At 53.0% G+C, this 17,835-nt stretch overlaps 1 protein-coding gene across 2 annotated transcripts in view; it reads left to right on the top strand.

The window, feature by feature from the left end:
* The window catches only part of SMARCC1 (SWI/SNF related BAF chromatin remodeling complex subunit C1), a 1,286,593-nt gene that overhangs the window by 899,245 nt on the left and 369,513 nt on the right, over nucleotides 1-17,835 (top strand). For both annotated transcript variants that reach the window (XM_069645843.1, XM_069645841.1), the window contains exon 21: nucleotides 17,078-17,248. In XM_069645843.1, the coding sequence (XP_069501944.1) occupies nucleotides 17,078-17,248 (171 nt within the window). The remainder of the gene's footprint in view (nucleotides 1-17,077; nucleotides 17,249-17,835) is intronic.

Raw genomic sequence — 17,835 nt, 5'->3', positions numbered from 1 at the left:
TCCCTATGACACTGAGCATTAGCGATAGTATCGCGAAGATCATTTCGGCGGTGAAACACGAAAAACAGACGAAAGACGCTTCAAAGGACACGTCGAAATGCAAGGAGGGACACAAAGATTACTCTGTATCCTTATCTCAGGCTCTAGTTGAGCAATCTAGACATTCTAGGGAAGATAATCATCCAGAAGAGCCTTTTCCTCCTCTAGGCCCTTCTGGTTTCTTATCATGGACTAGAGAGAAGTTTGTGGGGTGCATGAACAGACTAGAAAAGTTTGTTGAATTTTCAGTAAAGTTTGCTCCTAAGAGGCCTCGTGAGGAAAGACCTTATATGCATGTGGCCAAATTTCAAAGGACATTTGATCCACATCATGAAGGAGACATTTTGGACATCACTGATGAATTCCATGTTGATACAGATGTACAGGATGATGCCCCCTTTGGTGATCCTGCCGATCTGTCTGATCCCATTCTGGGATGGGAGGACGAACATCCAGTTGATAATCAACATTGGGCATCCGCTACCCCTACTCCGGAACTTGATGCCTTGTGTATGGACTCCCCTCTCTCCCCACCAGTCTGTCAGGCCTCAACTGTTGACGAACAGATGGCGTTTAACGCTATCTTAAGGAAGTCAGCGGAACACTTCCAAATTGTCACACAGGAGGCAGTGCCAGATACAGACCTGGTTAAATTCTATAAAGAAGTTCCTTGCTCCTTTTGTTGTTCACGCCAGCCCAGACCAGGGCTGTTAATCCACTAGTGGAGAAGATGTTTCAGCCTTCCCCTACTGACGGCCTTTACATTAGGGGTCATGCCATTCCGGATTCGTTAGTGGTTACGACAACGAGCAAGAGGGCAGGTTTACCTTTGTCGACAGGCGAGTCACCGTCTGATAAAGATTGTAAAAAGCGTACTCCACACACATAGCCAACAATACTACACTGTTGGCTAGCTACTCAGATGTTCAATGGAACCTACTGCAGGATGGCCTTCAAGAGGTCCCTGAACCCGTGCGTACTCACTTGCTTATAATTGTATCTGAATGCAAGCAGGTGAATTGCAACATTCTCCAACATGGGGTCTGGCATGCATTCACATGCTCATGAATATTCCCCGTCGTCCGGCTGGGAATCCTCGGTAAAGAAAAAACCAGTATCAGTTTCGTTTCTGATCTGTCTTTCGTAGTAGTAACAAATCACTGATCTCTGCGTCATACTGACCACAGCCAATGACTGCCCTCTACCTAACCTCTGGCAGCCATCTTCAGATTTTTACCGCACGTTCATGTGTTGGGATCCTCGTGCTATTGCTCTCGAGCGTTAGTGCTATTTTTTTCACGTTTTTTCTCAAAAACTTTGTTTTTTCGGTCAAAAGAGCCTCAAGCTCCACCGACTCTCCATCCGATCAACGGGGACCCGTGTCGGATTCGTCTGCGCCCCTCAAGGGTGAAGATTTCGTCGAGCTACGCTTTTGGAGGACTCCAGAAGTTTCTCCAGGCCCGGTCATGGCCCAGGAGAAGGGAAGCTCGACGCCCGAAAAGCTGTTCAGGGTCTGCCCTGGATGCCAGCTGCAGAACGTCTTCAAGGAGGACGAACACTCTTTTTGTCTTTACTGCCTACATGAGGACAAGACGCACGTGGAGGAGGACTGTGCGTTTTGAGGCAACATGTCGGAGCGGACCATGAAGGACCGCCATCAACGTCTCGCCAACTGGCTAGAAGGGAAGAGCCCGTCCGGCGAGAAGAAGAGGAAGAAATCCGAGCGGTCTTCTAAGACCTTTGAGGATGCCCCGGCGACGGGGGTCCAACATAAGGCCAAGCACCGCGAGTTCGCTGGCACCGGGAGCGCCGAACGGTCGGGCTCTACGGGCGCCAGGCAGGGCGCACCCTCCCCGGCACCATCAACCACGAGCCAACGCTCTGGGTCGGGTAAGAGGAAGGCCGAGCACCCGGCGAAGCTCCTGGAGAGGCCCCGGTCGAGCTCGAAGGCGGAGGGGGAGCGGGGCAGTGTCCCCCCCCCTCAAGGATAAGGCAGTGAGCGCACCTAAGGTGGTGAAGGCCTTAATCCATCCGGCCAAGCCCTCTATCGAAACTGTCGCGGCGGCCCTGGCTCAGCCTGTGGAGGCTACACCAGTGGTGGCGACCTCGGGGCTCAGTCTCCCTGCCACCTCGGAGGGAGTCCTCTTTTGTGCCCATCGATAGGACCCCCGTGAAATCCCCCGTGGGGAAGAAAAAGGGGGGGGCAGTGCGTCGTCGTAGATTCGGCCTCAACCTCGGAGGAGGAGCTGGTCGAGGTCTTAAGCCATGGGGCCCCTGATCGCCCGTCGGATTCCCCTCTGCCAGCGCCGCGAGACAACTCGGCGGCCATTTTGTTGGCTATACAGTCCTTATGCTCAGAGATAAGGACGAGACTACCGTTGCCGACGGAACCTCTCCCGTCGGGGGACCCAGAACCGGGACCTTCTGGTGTTCCCCCTACCAAGAAAAGAAGGATCCACCCTCCACCTCCTTTTCAGCCGTCGCGCCCCTTCCAGCCCTTCTCCCCGTCCACCCGAGGGGATGATACGGGGACTGACACCGCAGCGACGGGTACGGACGATGAGGTATACGACGAGGATGTACCGTCGTCGCCTCCCACCAGGGCTTCTCCGCCCGACGAGATTGGATCGTTCCACTCCATGATCACCAGGGCATCCAAGCTTTTCCAACTCTGCCCTGAGGAGAAGAAGGAAGGTTTCCTTTATCAGCGGCGCGAGGCCAAGAGGAAGACGGTCCTCGCAGTGCCTCTATTGGACGACATTTGGGATGAGGGCCTCACCCTCCTCAAGAACCCTTCCACGACGCCAGCTAGAAGAGATCGGTACGAGAAGAAGTACCGGGTCCCGGACACGGCCCCCCTGTGCCTCCGGGCGCAGCCTACCCCGGACTCCGTCGTCTCCGCGGCGGCCAGGAAGAAAGCGCGGGGGGGGGTGCGGCCTCCACATCGACTTCCCCACCGGACGGCGAGGGAAAGAAATTGGACGCTATGGGACGCAGAGTCATCTCGTCTGCAGCGACGACGATTAAAGCGGCCAACGCCTTGGCTATCGTGGCCCGCTACGACAGGGAGCTCTGGTACAAACTGGCTCCCCTGCTGGACTTCTTGCCGGACGACAAGAGGGCAGAGGCCCTGGAGATCCTGCAGGAAGGTGAGGTGGCTTCGGACCACGCCATTACCGTTGCGACGGACATCGCCGACACTGGGTTCCGCCAGTTGGGCAACGGCGTTTGCCTTAGGCGGCGTGGATGGCTCAAGGCTACGGACTTCCGTCAAGACGTTCAGACCAGAGTCCTGGACATGCCCTTCGATGGGAACAACCTGTTTGGGAAAACAGTGGACGATTCCCTTCAGGCCATTAAAGCGGACACCGAGACGGCCCGGGCCCTTGGAGTTCTGCAACAACGACGGACGCCCTTTCGGAGCAGCGGAGGCAAGGGTGCCTCCAAAGGTTCCGGCGGCGGTTTCTCCACCTACCGTCAAGCGGCTCGCTCGTCGTCTCAGGAGGCCTACAGAGGACGAGGTAAGTCTGGCGGACCCCGCCGTCGTCGCCAAGGAGGTCAAGGCGGCAAAGCCTCGTTGAAGCAGGATTGAACCGGCCGTGGGGTCGGGCCCCCACCGAAGCACCCCGGTGGGAGGCCGGCTGGCGAGCTTCGTCAGCGTGTGGGAGTCCATCTCCACCGACCGTTGGGTGCTGGACGCCTTGGCCCGGGGCCACGCGCTCGAGTTTCAAAGAAGGTGTCCGCGCGTCCCCCCCGTGGCCAGGAAAGAACTTCACGTCCCTCAACTTCTCCTGGATGTAAAGGCGATGTTCAGGAAGGGCGCCATCGAGCTCGTCCCAAAGAGGCTTCGGGGCTCCGGAGTCTACTCGAGATACTTCCTCGTGAAGAAGAAGACGGGGGGATGGCGCCCCATCCTGGACCTGCGACGTCTGAACAAGTTCATCAAGGCGCAGAAGTTCCGGATGGTCACCCTCCAGCACGTCCTGGGTCAGCTGGAGGAAGGAGACTTCCTGTCATCGTTGGATTTGGAGGATGCCTACTTCCATATTCCCATCCTAAAGGGGCACCGAAAATTCCTCAGGTTTGTGGTCCAAGGGCGTCATTACCAGTTCAAAGCCCTCCCCTTCGGACTACGGTCGGCAGCCAGGGTGTTCACCAAGTGCCTCGCACCGGTGGCGGCGCAGCTGCGCCGCGAGGGGATCCACGTCTACCCCTACCTGGACGACTGGCTCATCTGAGCCAAGACGAGGGAGCTCGCCGTGGTTCACACGGCAAGGACCGTCCAACTTCTCACGGACCTGGGATTCTCCGTGAACTATGCCAAATCCCACCTTGTACCCGCGCAAGACGCTCTGTTTCTGGGAGCGAGGCTCAACACAGTGTCCCTTCTGGCCTCCCCGTCGGAGGAGAGGACCAGGACCATCCTGGGCAAGGTGCAGCGGATGTTGGTGGCCGACGCGGCCAAGGTGAGGTCCATCAAGTCCCTCCTCGGAATGATGTCTTCCTGCATCTACCTCATTCCCATGTGCAGGCTCCGGATGCGCCCGTTGCAGGAGTTCCTGGACGCGCGCTGGATCCAAACGACGGGCAGCTTCGAGGAAAGGATCACACTCGACGAGAGTTTCCGACGAGCGATCCGGTGGTGGGGCACCCACGCGCATCTGACGGCGGGCATGGACTTCCAGACCCCAGCCCACCAGGAGACAGTGACCACGGATGCCTCCCTGGAAGGGTGGGGAGCGCACACCGAAAATCTGCACACAAGAGGCCTTTGGCTCCCGACGGAGAAATCCCTACATATCAACGTCCTGGAGCTCCGTGCAGTGTTTTGGGCCCTCAGGTCCTTCCTTCCGTCCCTCAAGGGCAAGGTGGTGAGGATCTTCACCGACAACACCACCACCATGTTTTACATCAGGAAACGGGGCGGAACCAGGTCCCCAGCACTGTCCAAGGAGGCGCAGGACCTGTGGCATTGGGCCGTCGCCCAAAGGATATTTCTGGTGCCGTTTCATCTGGCAGGGATAAAAAACACCATTGCCGACTCACTCAGCAGGGAGCTGCGCTCGTGCCACGAGTGGGAGCTACGGCAGGATCTAGTGGATCGCCTCTTCCGACGGTGGGGCACACCCCAGATCAACCTGTTCGCGACGGCGACGAACTCCAAGTGCCGGAGGTTCGCCAGCAGGTTTCCCCAGGCGAGAAGCATGGGCGATGCTTTCTCGTTCCCCTGGGAGGGCCTGTTCCTCTACGCGTTCCCTCCTTTGCCACTGCTAATCCGGCTCGTCAACCAGCTCAAGAGGTCACGGTGCAGGATGATCCTCGTCGCACCTGCGTGGCCGAGGTAGATATGGTTCCCGGACCTTTTGGACTTGTCAGCGTCCCCGCCAATCAAGCTGCCGGTGGACGCGGATCTACTCTCCAGGGAAGGAGGCGCCATCCTCCACCACGACCCGAAATCGCTGAACTTGCAGGCCTGGCCCCTGCAGCGCTAGAGTTTGGAGGATACGACATACCGGCCGACTGCAGAGAGGTTCTTGCAAAGGCCAGGGCGTCCTCGACTCTTAAATGCTACGGACACAAATGGAAGAGGTTCTCTGTCTGGTGCCACGCACAGAAGATTAACCCTCTACGGATTACGGCTCCCCAAGTACTGCCGTACCTGCTGACGCTGGCCAAAGCTGGACTGGCGCACGCTTCCATCAAGATTCATCTTGCTGCGATCTCCCGATACACCAGAACCACGGGGCGGACGTCCTTGTGGTCTCATCGTCTGGTGAAAGAGTTCATGAAGGGACTGTTCAGATCGTTCCCGCCGGTGAAGGCTCCGGCCCCGGCGTGGGAGCTCAACGTGGTGCTGACCAAGCTCATGGGACCTCCGTTCGAGCCTCTGCACTCGGCTCCGTTGAAATTTCTGTCGTGGAAAACAGCGTTTCTTGTGGCCATCACCTCCGCACGACGAGTGGGAGAGATCCAGGCCCTTTCCTGCAAGGCCCCGTACTTGACTTGTCACGACACGAGGGTAGTGCTCAGGACGCACCCCTCCTTCATGCCCAAGGTACCGTCGGACTTCCATCTCAACGAACCCTTGGTGTTGCCTGTGTTCTTCCCGTCGCCTTCGTCGCCGGCTGAGAGGACTTTGCACTCGCTGGATGTGGCTAGAGCGCTGAAATTCTACGTAGACCGCACAAAGTGTTTTCGGAAGACGTCACAACTCTTTGTGAACTTTGGACCTGTCAATCAGGGGAAGGCTCTCTCGAAGGCTTCAATTTCCAGATGGCTCTCCGGCTGTATCATGTACTGTCACCGGTTGGCAAACCGACCGCTGCCTGGCCGTCCGAGAGCCCATTCCACCAGAGCGATCGCAGCTACCACGGCGTTCCGATCTGGTGTGCCCCTGCTGGACATATGCAGGGCTGCTACGTGGAGGTCGACGCACACCTTCACGAAATTCTACTGCGTCGACCGGGATTCCAGGGAGGAGTCCAGGGTCGGCCAAGCAGTGCTGCGCAACCTGTTCGCCTGAGGTGAGCCTGGTGAGGAGGTAAGATGCTTAATGTTGAGTTTGATGTAATGCTTAATGTTGAGCCTTTGCCACCTCCCGTGGTTGTGCATGTGTGTACTGTTATGTATTCTTGTATTCATGAGCATGTGAATCCATGCCAGACCCCATGCTGGAGAAGGAACAAGTTACTTATAACTGTTGTTCTCCAGCATGGGTCTGGCATGGATTCACATGCGAACCCTCCCGCCTACCCCTCTGCGGCTCTTCACTTGGTCATACTGCCACTTCACGTGCTTCCAAATCTGAAGATGGCTGCCAGAGGCGGGGCTTAGGTAGAGGGCAGTCATTGGCTGTGGTCAGTATGACGCAGAGATCAGTGATTGGTTATTACTACGAAAGACAGATCAGAAACGAAACTGATACTGGTTTTTCTTTACTGAGGATTCCCAGCCTGACGACGGGGAATATTCATGAGCATGTGAATCGATGCCAGACCCATGCTGGAGAACAACAGTTACAGGTAAGTAACTTGTTCCTTCTCCCTTTGAGTTGGCGGGACCAATCAACACGTAAGCCACCTGAATACCATTCATACCTGACAGTTGTTCTGGACTTTTCCACCTTCAACCTCTGCCTACCTCTACAAAAATACAAGATGGTTACGTCAACTTTGATAGTGGAGACATTGCCAGGGGAGACTGGATGCACTCCCTGGATCTGAAGGACACGTACCTACACGTCCTGATCTGGCAGCATCATCGTTCCTTTGTATGATTCAGGATCATGGGCTACCATTTCCAAAACAAGGTGCTTCCTTTCGGCCTCAACTTGGCCCCTATGGTCTTTACCAGGCTGAAGAATACAGTGGCGGCCATCCTCGGGGTTCAGGGCCACCACATCTACCCGTACCTCGACGACTGGCTTGTCAGAGTGGCATCTCCGGAAGCGGTGCAACACACTTCGCACGCTCTTATGAATACACTGCATGAGCTGGGTTTTTCACTAGACCTCAAGAAGTCACAGCTGCAGGCTATGCAGAGACTGACATTCCTGGGCCTCAGTTGGGACACATGCTCCGAGAATTTTTTTCCCTCAGAGGATAAGATCATGGCCATGGCGCCCTTGCGCAGCAGGGAAGTGACCTCAGGCTGGTGGTACCAACACCTACTGGGTCTCATGGCAGCAGTCCTCTTGGTCGTTCCCCATACAAGACTCTGGATGAGGAGGGTACAGCTGCACTTTGCAGCATCTTGGAACCAGGAACGCGGCCATCAGTCAGAGATTAACAACGTTCCTCCATCGCTTCAGCCAGACCTCACATGGTGGTCCAGGGACTGCAATCTGCCGAAAGGCAAGGCTTTCCAGCAACCTACCCCACAGATCACCATCACCACAGACTCCCCTCTCGAGGGTTGGGGGGCCAGTCTGGACAACCACTGCATCCATGGCACCTGGACCCTGCAGGAGCATGAGAACCATATCAATTGGAACTGAAGGCCATCTGGCTGGCGCTCGGAGCCTTCCTTCCGGTTATTGAGGGCAAGGTCGTCCTCATTCAGACAACTCGGCCAGCATGTTCTATGTAAAACAAGCAGGGAGGTACCAGATCAGCCCCCCTTTTCCCCCCCTCCCCCCGCTGCAGACTGGCAGTCAGCATGTGGGAATGGGCCCTGGAGAACAATATCTACCTCACAGCAGTCCACCGGCCGGGGGAATACAACCTGGAGGCAGACAGGCTCAGCAGACTAGGAGCGGGCAACTATGAGTGGTAGTTAAACGACCTAGTACTGCAGGAGATCTTTCTTTTACAAATGGGGACACTGTCAGGTGGACCTCTTTGCCTCCTGGGGCAGCAAGAAGTGCCAACTGTTCGCCTCCTGGCAGGGTAAGGGCCCGGGCTCCCTGGGTGATGCTTTCCAGATCCGGTGGGACAGAATGACAGCATACGCCTTTCCGCCCACACCGCTGATTCACAGGGTGATATGCAAGATCAAGGAGTCTCGCCACCTCAGCATCATTCTAATAGCTCCATGGTGGCCAGCCAGACCATGGTTCTCGGAGCTGCTCAGCCTCTCGGAGAGGCCTCCCATTCGCCTTCCGACAGGCCAGCACATCTTCTGGCGCAACAGGGGGGCAGAGTCATCCACCCCGCACAAGAGAAACTAGCCCTCACAGAGTGGTTCCTGAACAGGTGACACTAGGACATCTCAGCATCTCGCAGGCTAATTTAGAGATCATACTGCGTGCGAGGAGCAAATCTACCAGGGCCTAGTATAAGAGCAAGTGGGCCAGGTTCTGCCACTGGGCAGACTGTAATGGTGTCAACCACCTGGCATGTACCCTGGACAAGGTGCTCTCCTTTTCGGCGCATCTCGCCCATTCAGGCTTGCAGGAAGACACTTGCTGCACCTATCTGGCAGCCATTGGGGATTACAGAATCTCAAAGGAGGTCTTTTCCTCTTCCAACCCGATTGTCAAACATTTGACTGGACTCACCAGGCTTTACCCGCCCATCAAGAGGCTGCACCCCGCATGGGACCTCAACATAGTTTTGGGTGCCCTGGTGTACAAACCATTTGAACCAATGGTGTCCGTGGACATCAGGCTGGTCACCATTAAAACGGCCTTGTTAGTAGGCCTCACTTCGGTTCACAGAATCTGGGAAATCCAGGCGCTGGTCGTCTCAGAGCCATACACTACACCTTCCGCGTACCATCTGAAAGAACAAATTGTGCTGCCTATGTTTTTTGCTGAGCCAAAGAAGAGGAGCAGAGAGTTCTGCACTGGCTTGACGTCAGGCGTGCCCTGAAATTCTGCTTGGACAGGACCAAGGTCTTCCGAAAGCGGATGTTCTTTTCGTCACATTTGGCGGATCAAAACCAGGGTATTGGGCCTCCAAATCCTCCATAGCACGTTGGATGGTCTCGGCCATCAAGGAAGCTTACGAGGGACAGCATAAGCCACTGCCGGCAAACATGCATGCCCACGCGGTCAGAGCCAAGAAAATGGCCATCGCTTTCCAGCGACATGTCCCCTGACTGGTCATAAGCAGGGCAGCCACATGGGCCTCCCCTTTGACTTTCTGCAAGCACTACTGTTTGGATGCTGGCTCTAGATCAAACGGGGCCTTCAGACAGGTGGTTCTTAAGTACCTGTTTGCTTAAGGTGAGTCTCCTCTGCACCCTGGGGCTACACTCAGTTTTAATCGCGCATGCAGTATGGAGGAAAGGGGACTGGACCTAAGAGTAATTATAAGTTACTCACCGTAGTGCTAACGTCTTCTTAGTCCTTAGGCCCCTTTCCTCCATATGTCCCACCAACCTCCCCCCACCTAATAAAACGGGTGTCATTAGGCAATGTAAATTTATTGTCGACGGGTCTATGGGGACTGAGGTGTGGCACCGTAGGGCGGAGTCAGGGCAGCGCTTGCACCCAGGGCCGCACCCCTGTGCGCCTCTAAATTTAAAGGGGAAGAAAGTTTTTTCTGGTGAAAAAGGTTGTCTCCCGTCCCTTGGAAGGGATACCCATGCAGTATGGAGGAAAGGGGACTAAGAGTATGTAATTCACTACAGTGAGTAACTTATATTTGCCATATTAGATTTGCCAAAGTACAAAGTGTTATTAATTGTGTGTGTGTATATATATATTTCTGATGTTTGTTAATCTGCTTAGAATCACATGCTGTGCATAGGTCCGACATCCAGTGGTCACTGCAGAGTATTGCATTTTGTTTTTCGTAGTCGAAAAGGGGACGTCGACAAGGCGTGTCAGAAACACTATCCCTATAGTGACGTGCGTTGTACCCACAATCCCTCACGCGTCAAGGTCCCTCAGATTGTTTTTTTCCGCCCAGCTACTGATCGCCTTTACGCGGAGCTCCTCGAGAGACATTGCAGATTTCATCTCCTCGACCTTTGGTTGTTTTCTTATTAATATATAACACACAGATCCCTCCCTCGACGCAGTTGTGAAGCTGTTTCTCCGCCGAGCAAGATCTTCGACGGAGGGGACGAGCGGAGGAGATCCTTCGGCGTTGCCGAACACGTGGCCTGGCCTCGCAGGCCAAATACAGTAGGGAGAGTGGGGTCGTGGGACATCTGTTTCCTTTCTGAGAATGCCTTTCCCCTTCCTTTCCCTTGGGGTCGTTATCACGATTTACTGCCTCAGCTATGGAGAGGACACCCTTTAGGTTTTGCCCGCGTTGCAAGGGCAAGTTCACTTGGAAGGACAAGCATTCATGGTGTAACCGCTGCTTGCCCCTCGATCACAAGGAGGGTTGCACGGCTTGTCGGCTTCTTAAGCCAAAGACTCTAAAAGACCGTAGGGTCAAGAGGTGGGTGGCCTACGCTATGTCGAAGGCCGATTCCTCACCCGCCGCTGATACCACCGACAGTGACGAGGAACGTGATAACACGACCTCCGCTATGGAAGTCGTAGACCCCTCTAAAGAGCGCTCGCGCTCTTCGTCGTCTGTCCCCGGCCCCGACGTGCTCGGCTCACGCCCTGCTTATGGGGATGAACACCCCGGCGACACTGACGCACACGATACCACCCATAAGCACACAACCCACGGCTCTTCTTCGTCGAAGACGAAGAAAGCATCAGCGCCCAAGGAGACGCAGGTTCCACCGGCGGCCTCCTTGGACCGTTCAGATTCGAAGCCCCTCTCGCAACCGCGACCAGCGACTGGGCTTTCGGCAAATAAGGGCGCCGCCCCCAAACCATCGGCCGGCGCGCACCAGCAGAGAGCGCACGCCACCGTAGAACGATCGACACCCGTAACGTCGAAACCACAGCCCTCCTCTGACAAACTAGTCGCAGAGAGCTTGGCGAGGATCGTTGTAGCCGACGCCCAGAAGCGTACCCCGAAAGACACGCCGAGCGCTACGCAAAGGTCAAAAGACACGCCGAAAAAGGCCCGAAGAAAGACAGGGACTACCCCCTTCAGTCGGGGGGACCCCCAGCACACCGGAAGGCTTTTCTGAAGGCGACGGCACACTTTCCTCGACGTTATGGGAGAGGTTGAGCCGTTTTCAGGCGGAAGACACTAATTTTCCCCCGCTAGACCGCTCAGGGGTACCCCATGAGACCATGGAAAGGCTCCATCTCTGCATGGAGATGGAGAGGTTTATGAAGACCCAGAACCCTCCCACTCCCAAGAGAACAAGAGAAGGGCCTCCGGCGGACCCCAGGGCTAAATATCCGAGACTATTCAACCCCTCCCAGCAGGACACAGCCTCAGATTTCCATAATGTGTATGACCTCACTGGTGAGGAACAATACTTGGAGGAGGAGGATGAATTTGTGGAGGATGAAGAGGGACAGAACCAGGAGGAAGGTCTGGAAGACAGCCCAGACATGGTAGGAGAAGGATTCGGAGAAAATCCAGAAGAAGGGCCTTCACATCCCTGGCAATCCCCATCAGTATATTCGGACACTGATGTCCTGAACCTAAATCCTCCTGACAATTCACCTGTTAGGAACACGTCTCCCATAGACGATCAGCCCACATTCAATGCCCTGTTGCGCAGAGCAGCAGCACATTTCGAACTGGACACTGGGGAGATCTCTCCTGAAATAGACTTTGTGGAAAGAGTAATTAAGGAGAAACCCCCAGTCAGCCAGACCATTCCCCTCCTCGCTTCAGTGAAGAGAAGAATCATCCCTTCGCTATCCACCCCCGCACTAATCAGAGGAGTTAATCCAAGAATTGAAAAACTTTTCACTCCTTCACCCTCAGACCCGCTGTACATCAGGGGACATTCTATTCCTGACTCCCTTGTAGTTACTAATACAAGGAAGAGGGCAGGGGTGCCGCTGTCCACCATCGAGGCACCACCTGACAAGGAGGGCAAGAGATTATATGCCCTTGGAAAGAGAGTCACATCCTCGGCTGCCTTTTCTGCAAGAATTGCGAACAACAATTCCTTACTAGCTAGCTACGCGGACGCGCAGTGGGCCAAACTGCGCAAAGACGCCGAAGAAGCGCCGGAACCGCTACGGACACGCCTGCTATCAACTATTGGCGAAGGAACCCAGGTCAACCAGAGCATTGTGAAGAACTCTCTGGATGCTGCAGAGACATCGGGACGTTCCCTGGTTCAGGGAATACTCCTAAAACGCCATGTATGGCTGCGTAACTCGGGGTTCAAACCGGAGACACAGGCGTCTTTAATAAATAAACCTATTGAAGACTCAAACCTCTTCGGGAAAGCGGTGGATGAGGCTCTGGAGATGGCTAAAAAAGAGTTTGAATCTATCAAAACTCTTGACCAGATCTCTAAGCCCACTACCAGACGCGGCTATGGCAACAAACGCTTTTTTCGTGGCCAACGCCAACAACAGAATCAGCAGCAACAGTACCCTGCCACCAATTACCAGACCAATAGTGGGCAGTACAGCCAAAGAGGCCAGCGCCGTGGCAAAGGGAGAGGTCGGGGGTCCACCCCCAGAGGCTCCCAAGCCCCCCCCAACAACACCAAGTGACGCAAAGATTTGCGTCCCCTCCCATGCAACACCGATTGGGGGCCGGCTAACGTCCTTTCTTCCAGCATGGGAGGGAATAACGTCAGACCGCTGGGTACTTTCCACCGTAGCCCACGGATACTGCATCGAATTCAACGGTTCTCCAACATACAGACCCCCGAGGGGACGACGCATGACACCAGAACACCTTGCCATCCTTCTCCAAGAAGTAGAACAACTGCTGGAAAAAGGAGCCATAGAGGTCGTGCCTCTATCTCGGGTAACAGAAGGTATTTATTCAGTGTACTTCCTTGTACCCAAAAAGGATCTAACCATGCGCCCTGTATTAGATCTGCGCCCAGCGAACAAGTTTGTCAAACCCCAGAAGTTTCGTATGGTGACCTTACAGGAAGTGATCAACCTGCTATCACAAGGAGATTACATGACAACACTAGACATGGAAGATGCATACTTTCATATTTTAATGTTGCCAGCGCACAGAAAATACCTCAGGTTCATGATAGAGGGCAAACACTACCAGTTCAGAGTGCTACCCTTCGGCATAGCATCTGCACCAAGGGTATTCACGAAGGTAGTGGCAGCAGCCCACCTGCGCAGGTTGTCCATCCCAGTTTACCCTTACCTCAACGACTGGCTCATAACAGGGGATTCTTACGAAACATGCTTCTCCAATACCCAAAAGACTGTAGACCTTTTGTTCCAGCTGGGCTTCTCCATCAACGAAAATAAGTCCAGCCTAGACCCCAGCCAGATCAAACAATTCCTAGGGGCTCTAATTCAAACAAAGGACGGCCTCGTCTTCCCCTCCAACGAGAGGGTCCAAAACATGCTGTTTCAGATCCCTCAATATGTGGCCGGTCGAGAGGTGACGGTACGCAAAGCAATTCGCTTGCTTGGAATGATGGCGTCGTGTATTTATTTGGTACCTCACGCGCGCCTGCGCCCAATGCAAGAGTGGCTCAACAGCCAGTGGTGTCAGGCCAGCGGACTATGGGATGATCTAGTGGTGGTCTCGCAGGCCTTGGTTCTCTTGCTACGGTGGTGGACAAAGGAAAACCTGGTAAGAGGGAAACCCTTTGCCACACCCGCGGCGGAAGCCACTCTAACCACAGACGCATCCCTCACAGGATGGGGGGCTCACCTGTGTGGACCCCGAACGTAGCATCCAAACACATAAATCTACTGGAGCTACTAGCTGTGTTCAAGGCGCTAAAAGCCTTCCAGGAACACCTACAAGGCAAAACAGTGATGGTCCTTACAGACAGCACCACAGCCATGTACTACATCAACAAGCAGGGGGGCACCCACTCTCCAGGACTGTCCAAACTGGCCCAAAATATATGGAAGTGGGCTCTCAAACAAAACATGTTCCTACTGTCACAACATGTACCAGGGGAACTCAATCTGCTGGCAGACAAACTCAGCAGGGATTTCCCCCTTCCCGAAGAGTACGAATGGCGACTGCACAAAGACATCGTCTTCGTCTTCACGCAATGGGGATTCCCAGAAATAGACCTGTTCGCAACCCTGGAGAACTCACAATGCCAAAGTTACGCCTCCAGGTACCCCCAGAACCAATCCAAGGGGAACGGTCTGTCGATTCAATGGTCAGGGAAATTTGTTTGCGCTTTTCCCCCCGACTCCCCTTCTCAACAAGTTGTGCACAAGATGCACCAGGAACAAGTGACCATGATACTGGTGGCCCCAATGTGGGCCCGACAGCCATGGTTCGCTCACTTGATGGAGATGTCTCTATCTCCCCCAGTGAAACTCCCCTGCCCGTACAACATGCTGTCACAAGACAAGGGCAGGACTCTGCATCCATGCCCCCAGAACATGAACTTAGCAGCCTGGCCCCTGAGATCATAGAATTTGGACATCTACAGCTCCTGCAGAGATGCATGGACATCCTCAGGGAAGCCAGAAAACCTAACACTCGCCACTGCTATTCTAGCAAGTGGAAGAGATTTGTCATCTGGTGCAGAGGAAAGAGCATCAACCCGATTGACTGCTCTCCCACACATATTGTTCTATACCTGACCCATTTATTGGATTCAGGTCTAGTGTTCAATTCCATTAAAGTCCACCTAGCGGCACTTTCTGCATACACCACTTCCCAACTCAGTGTCGTGGTGGAAGATCCCTGTTATAAAGGCCTTCATGGAGGGAGTAAAGAGAATACACCCCCCGATAGCTGACCCAGCTCCCGGATGGGACCTTAACGTGGTACTTACCAGACTCATGGGCTCACCATTTGAACCCATGCACAAAGCATCTCTTAAAGACGTCACTCTTAAGACTGCTTTTCTAATAGCTATCACCTCCATCAGGAGAGTAAGTGAACTACAGGCTCTTTCTGTCCTAGACCCCTTTGTTACAGTTCACAAAGATAAAGTGGTTCTACGCACTCACCCAAGGTTTGCACCAAAATTCATCTCGAAATTCCACGTAAACCAGTCTATAGAACTACCAACGTTCTTTCAAAATCCTTCCAACTTGGGAGAAAAAAGTCTGCACACACTGGATGTGCGCAGAGCGGTCATGTTCTACATGGAAAGAACCAGACCACTGAGGAAGACTAATCAGTTCTTCGTCTCGGTGGCAGCAGGAAGAGAAGGGGATGCAGTTTCAAAGTCCACTATTTCTAGATGGATTGTTCAATGCATCACTCTCTGCTATACTCTTGCTAAGAGAGAACTGCCCTTTAAGCCAAGAGCACACTCTACTTGAGGCACGGGGGCGTCCATAGCATTCATTGCAAATGTTCCCCTTGAGTCCATCTGCAAAGCGGCTACCTGGAGTTCTGTGCACACCTTTACAAAACACTACTGTCTAGATGCACACTCGAGATCTGGGACAGGCAGTATTAAGACATCTTTTCTCTACTGTTCCTTCTCATAACCCACCGCCAACTCCGGGTACTGCTCGCTAGTCTATGCACAGCAGTGATTCGAAGCAGATTAACAAACATCAGAAGACAATGCATTACTTACCGTAAAAGCATTTCTGATGGTTGTATCTGCTTAGATTCACATGCGCCCACCCTTCCTCCCCGCTCGGATGGAAGGAACATAGACTTGCTTTTATATCTCTTTGCTGTACTCACTCACTTCTAGAAGGCTCCCTCAGGGCAGAAAAATACAGAGGGACCTCGACGCGTGAGGGATTGTGGGTACAACGCACGTCACTATAGGGATAGTGTTTCAGATGCGCCTTGTCGACGTCCCCTTTTCGACTACGAAAAACAAAATGCAATACTCCGCAGTGAACACTGGATGTCGGACCTATGCACAGCATGTGAATCTAAGCAGATACAACCATCAGAAATGCTTTTACGGTAAGTAATGCATTGTCATATATATCCTTCTTTTTATATAAACAACTTTGTTAGCATATAAGTGTGTGGACAGTGGACATTCCTTTGTGGGGGGCTTGGGTCACTATACTGTGCTTAAGAACCATCCCGCAACACCACCTGAGAGCTTAAGCCTTGGTTGATCGTGCATTACAACCTCATGGAGAATCTTGTCTGGGTACTCTGTGCTTCTACTCTGCCATTTAGAGGGCAGGGGTACAGATCACCTCGCTCCAGTCTTTACAGTTATGTCTGGAATCGGGGTGGCACGGTCTAGGCATGAAGCAGTCTAGGAGACTGTCGAGCCGCACAATGCCTATGTCCATTTTTTCCGAACAGCTGATGAAATGATCTATCAAGATGGGGAATCTGAAAGAAGAGTTCACCGAAAGTATATACTGGTAAGTCATTTCTCCTTTACCTTCTGAAGAGTTGCCTTGAAAGTTCAGTCTTATCATCTCTTGGAGAGTCTTGGTAACACAGAGGCGTCGTCATGTAAAACTAGATAGGTTAAAATGGCGACTACCAAGCCTAAAGAAAATCTCCTGAACGTCCTATCCTTCCATTTGTCTATTTTGACCGTGCATCTGGTGTGGGATAAATGCCAGACAGTCCAGGTTTTGAGTATTATTTTCTGCATTGGTCCATTCTAACAAATAGAATGTGTGATAACAGGAGTCCTTTGTGCTCTGCAGAGGAGTTTTCTCGTGTCCGGGAAGAAGTGCCCCTGGAGCTGGTGGAAGCACACATCAAGAAGGTTCAAGAGGCTGCAAAAGTCTTTGGAAAGGTGGATCCTGCGTATGGTTTGGAGAGCAGCTGCATTGCTGGAACTGGGGTAGATGAACAGGACAAAATGGAAAGACCTGGTAAGTCTGAAAAAGTCCAAGAAATATCTTAAATGCCTCTCTATATAGGCCTTGGTGCGTCCTGCACTCACTTATTAGAGGACTTTGAATTATAGCAGATTGTAGAGTACTGTGAATAAATACATAAATGGAATCTCTTTACAATACATGGCAGCCTGGGATATCCGTATTAAAGCCTGGAAATATATGTTCATGTTACAGGTCTGTTGTGATATCACAGCTGACCTGTAATGACATCACAACTGCTTCGTAATCTGTTACTAAGCTTCGATTGTGACGTGTCAATGCCTGCTGCTTGAGCCAGCAAAGATCTGAATTCCAGGTGTCATTACAGCAGTTCATTGAATCTGTTAGCTTTTAAAATTCCTTGCTTGTTAAATAGTTTTCTGTGACAATTTGCAGCGATTAATTGCGAAGGAAAATTAAAATGTTAGAATGCATTCTTTCAAAATGTTTAAACTATATTTCTGCATCCAACGCTGCGTATTCACTATTTTAAATCCAGAGTTTTCATTGATTATATGGATCTGCTAATGGAAGAACTCTTGAATTAGATTAAGCTAGAGGCTTGGTATTATAGCGTTTGG

Source organism: Ambystoma mexicanum, chromosome 2p (assembly GCF_040938575.1).
Source record: "Ambystoma mexicanum isolate Mex_15411 chromosome 2p, UKY_AmexF1_1, whole genome shotgun sequence".
Lineage (NCBI taxonomy): Eukaryota > Metazoa > Chordata > Amphibia > Caudata > Ambystomatidae > Ambystoma > Ambystoma mexicanum.
This window is presented reverse-complemented; position numbering and strand designations above follow the sequence as displayed.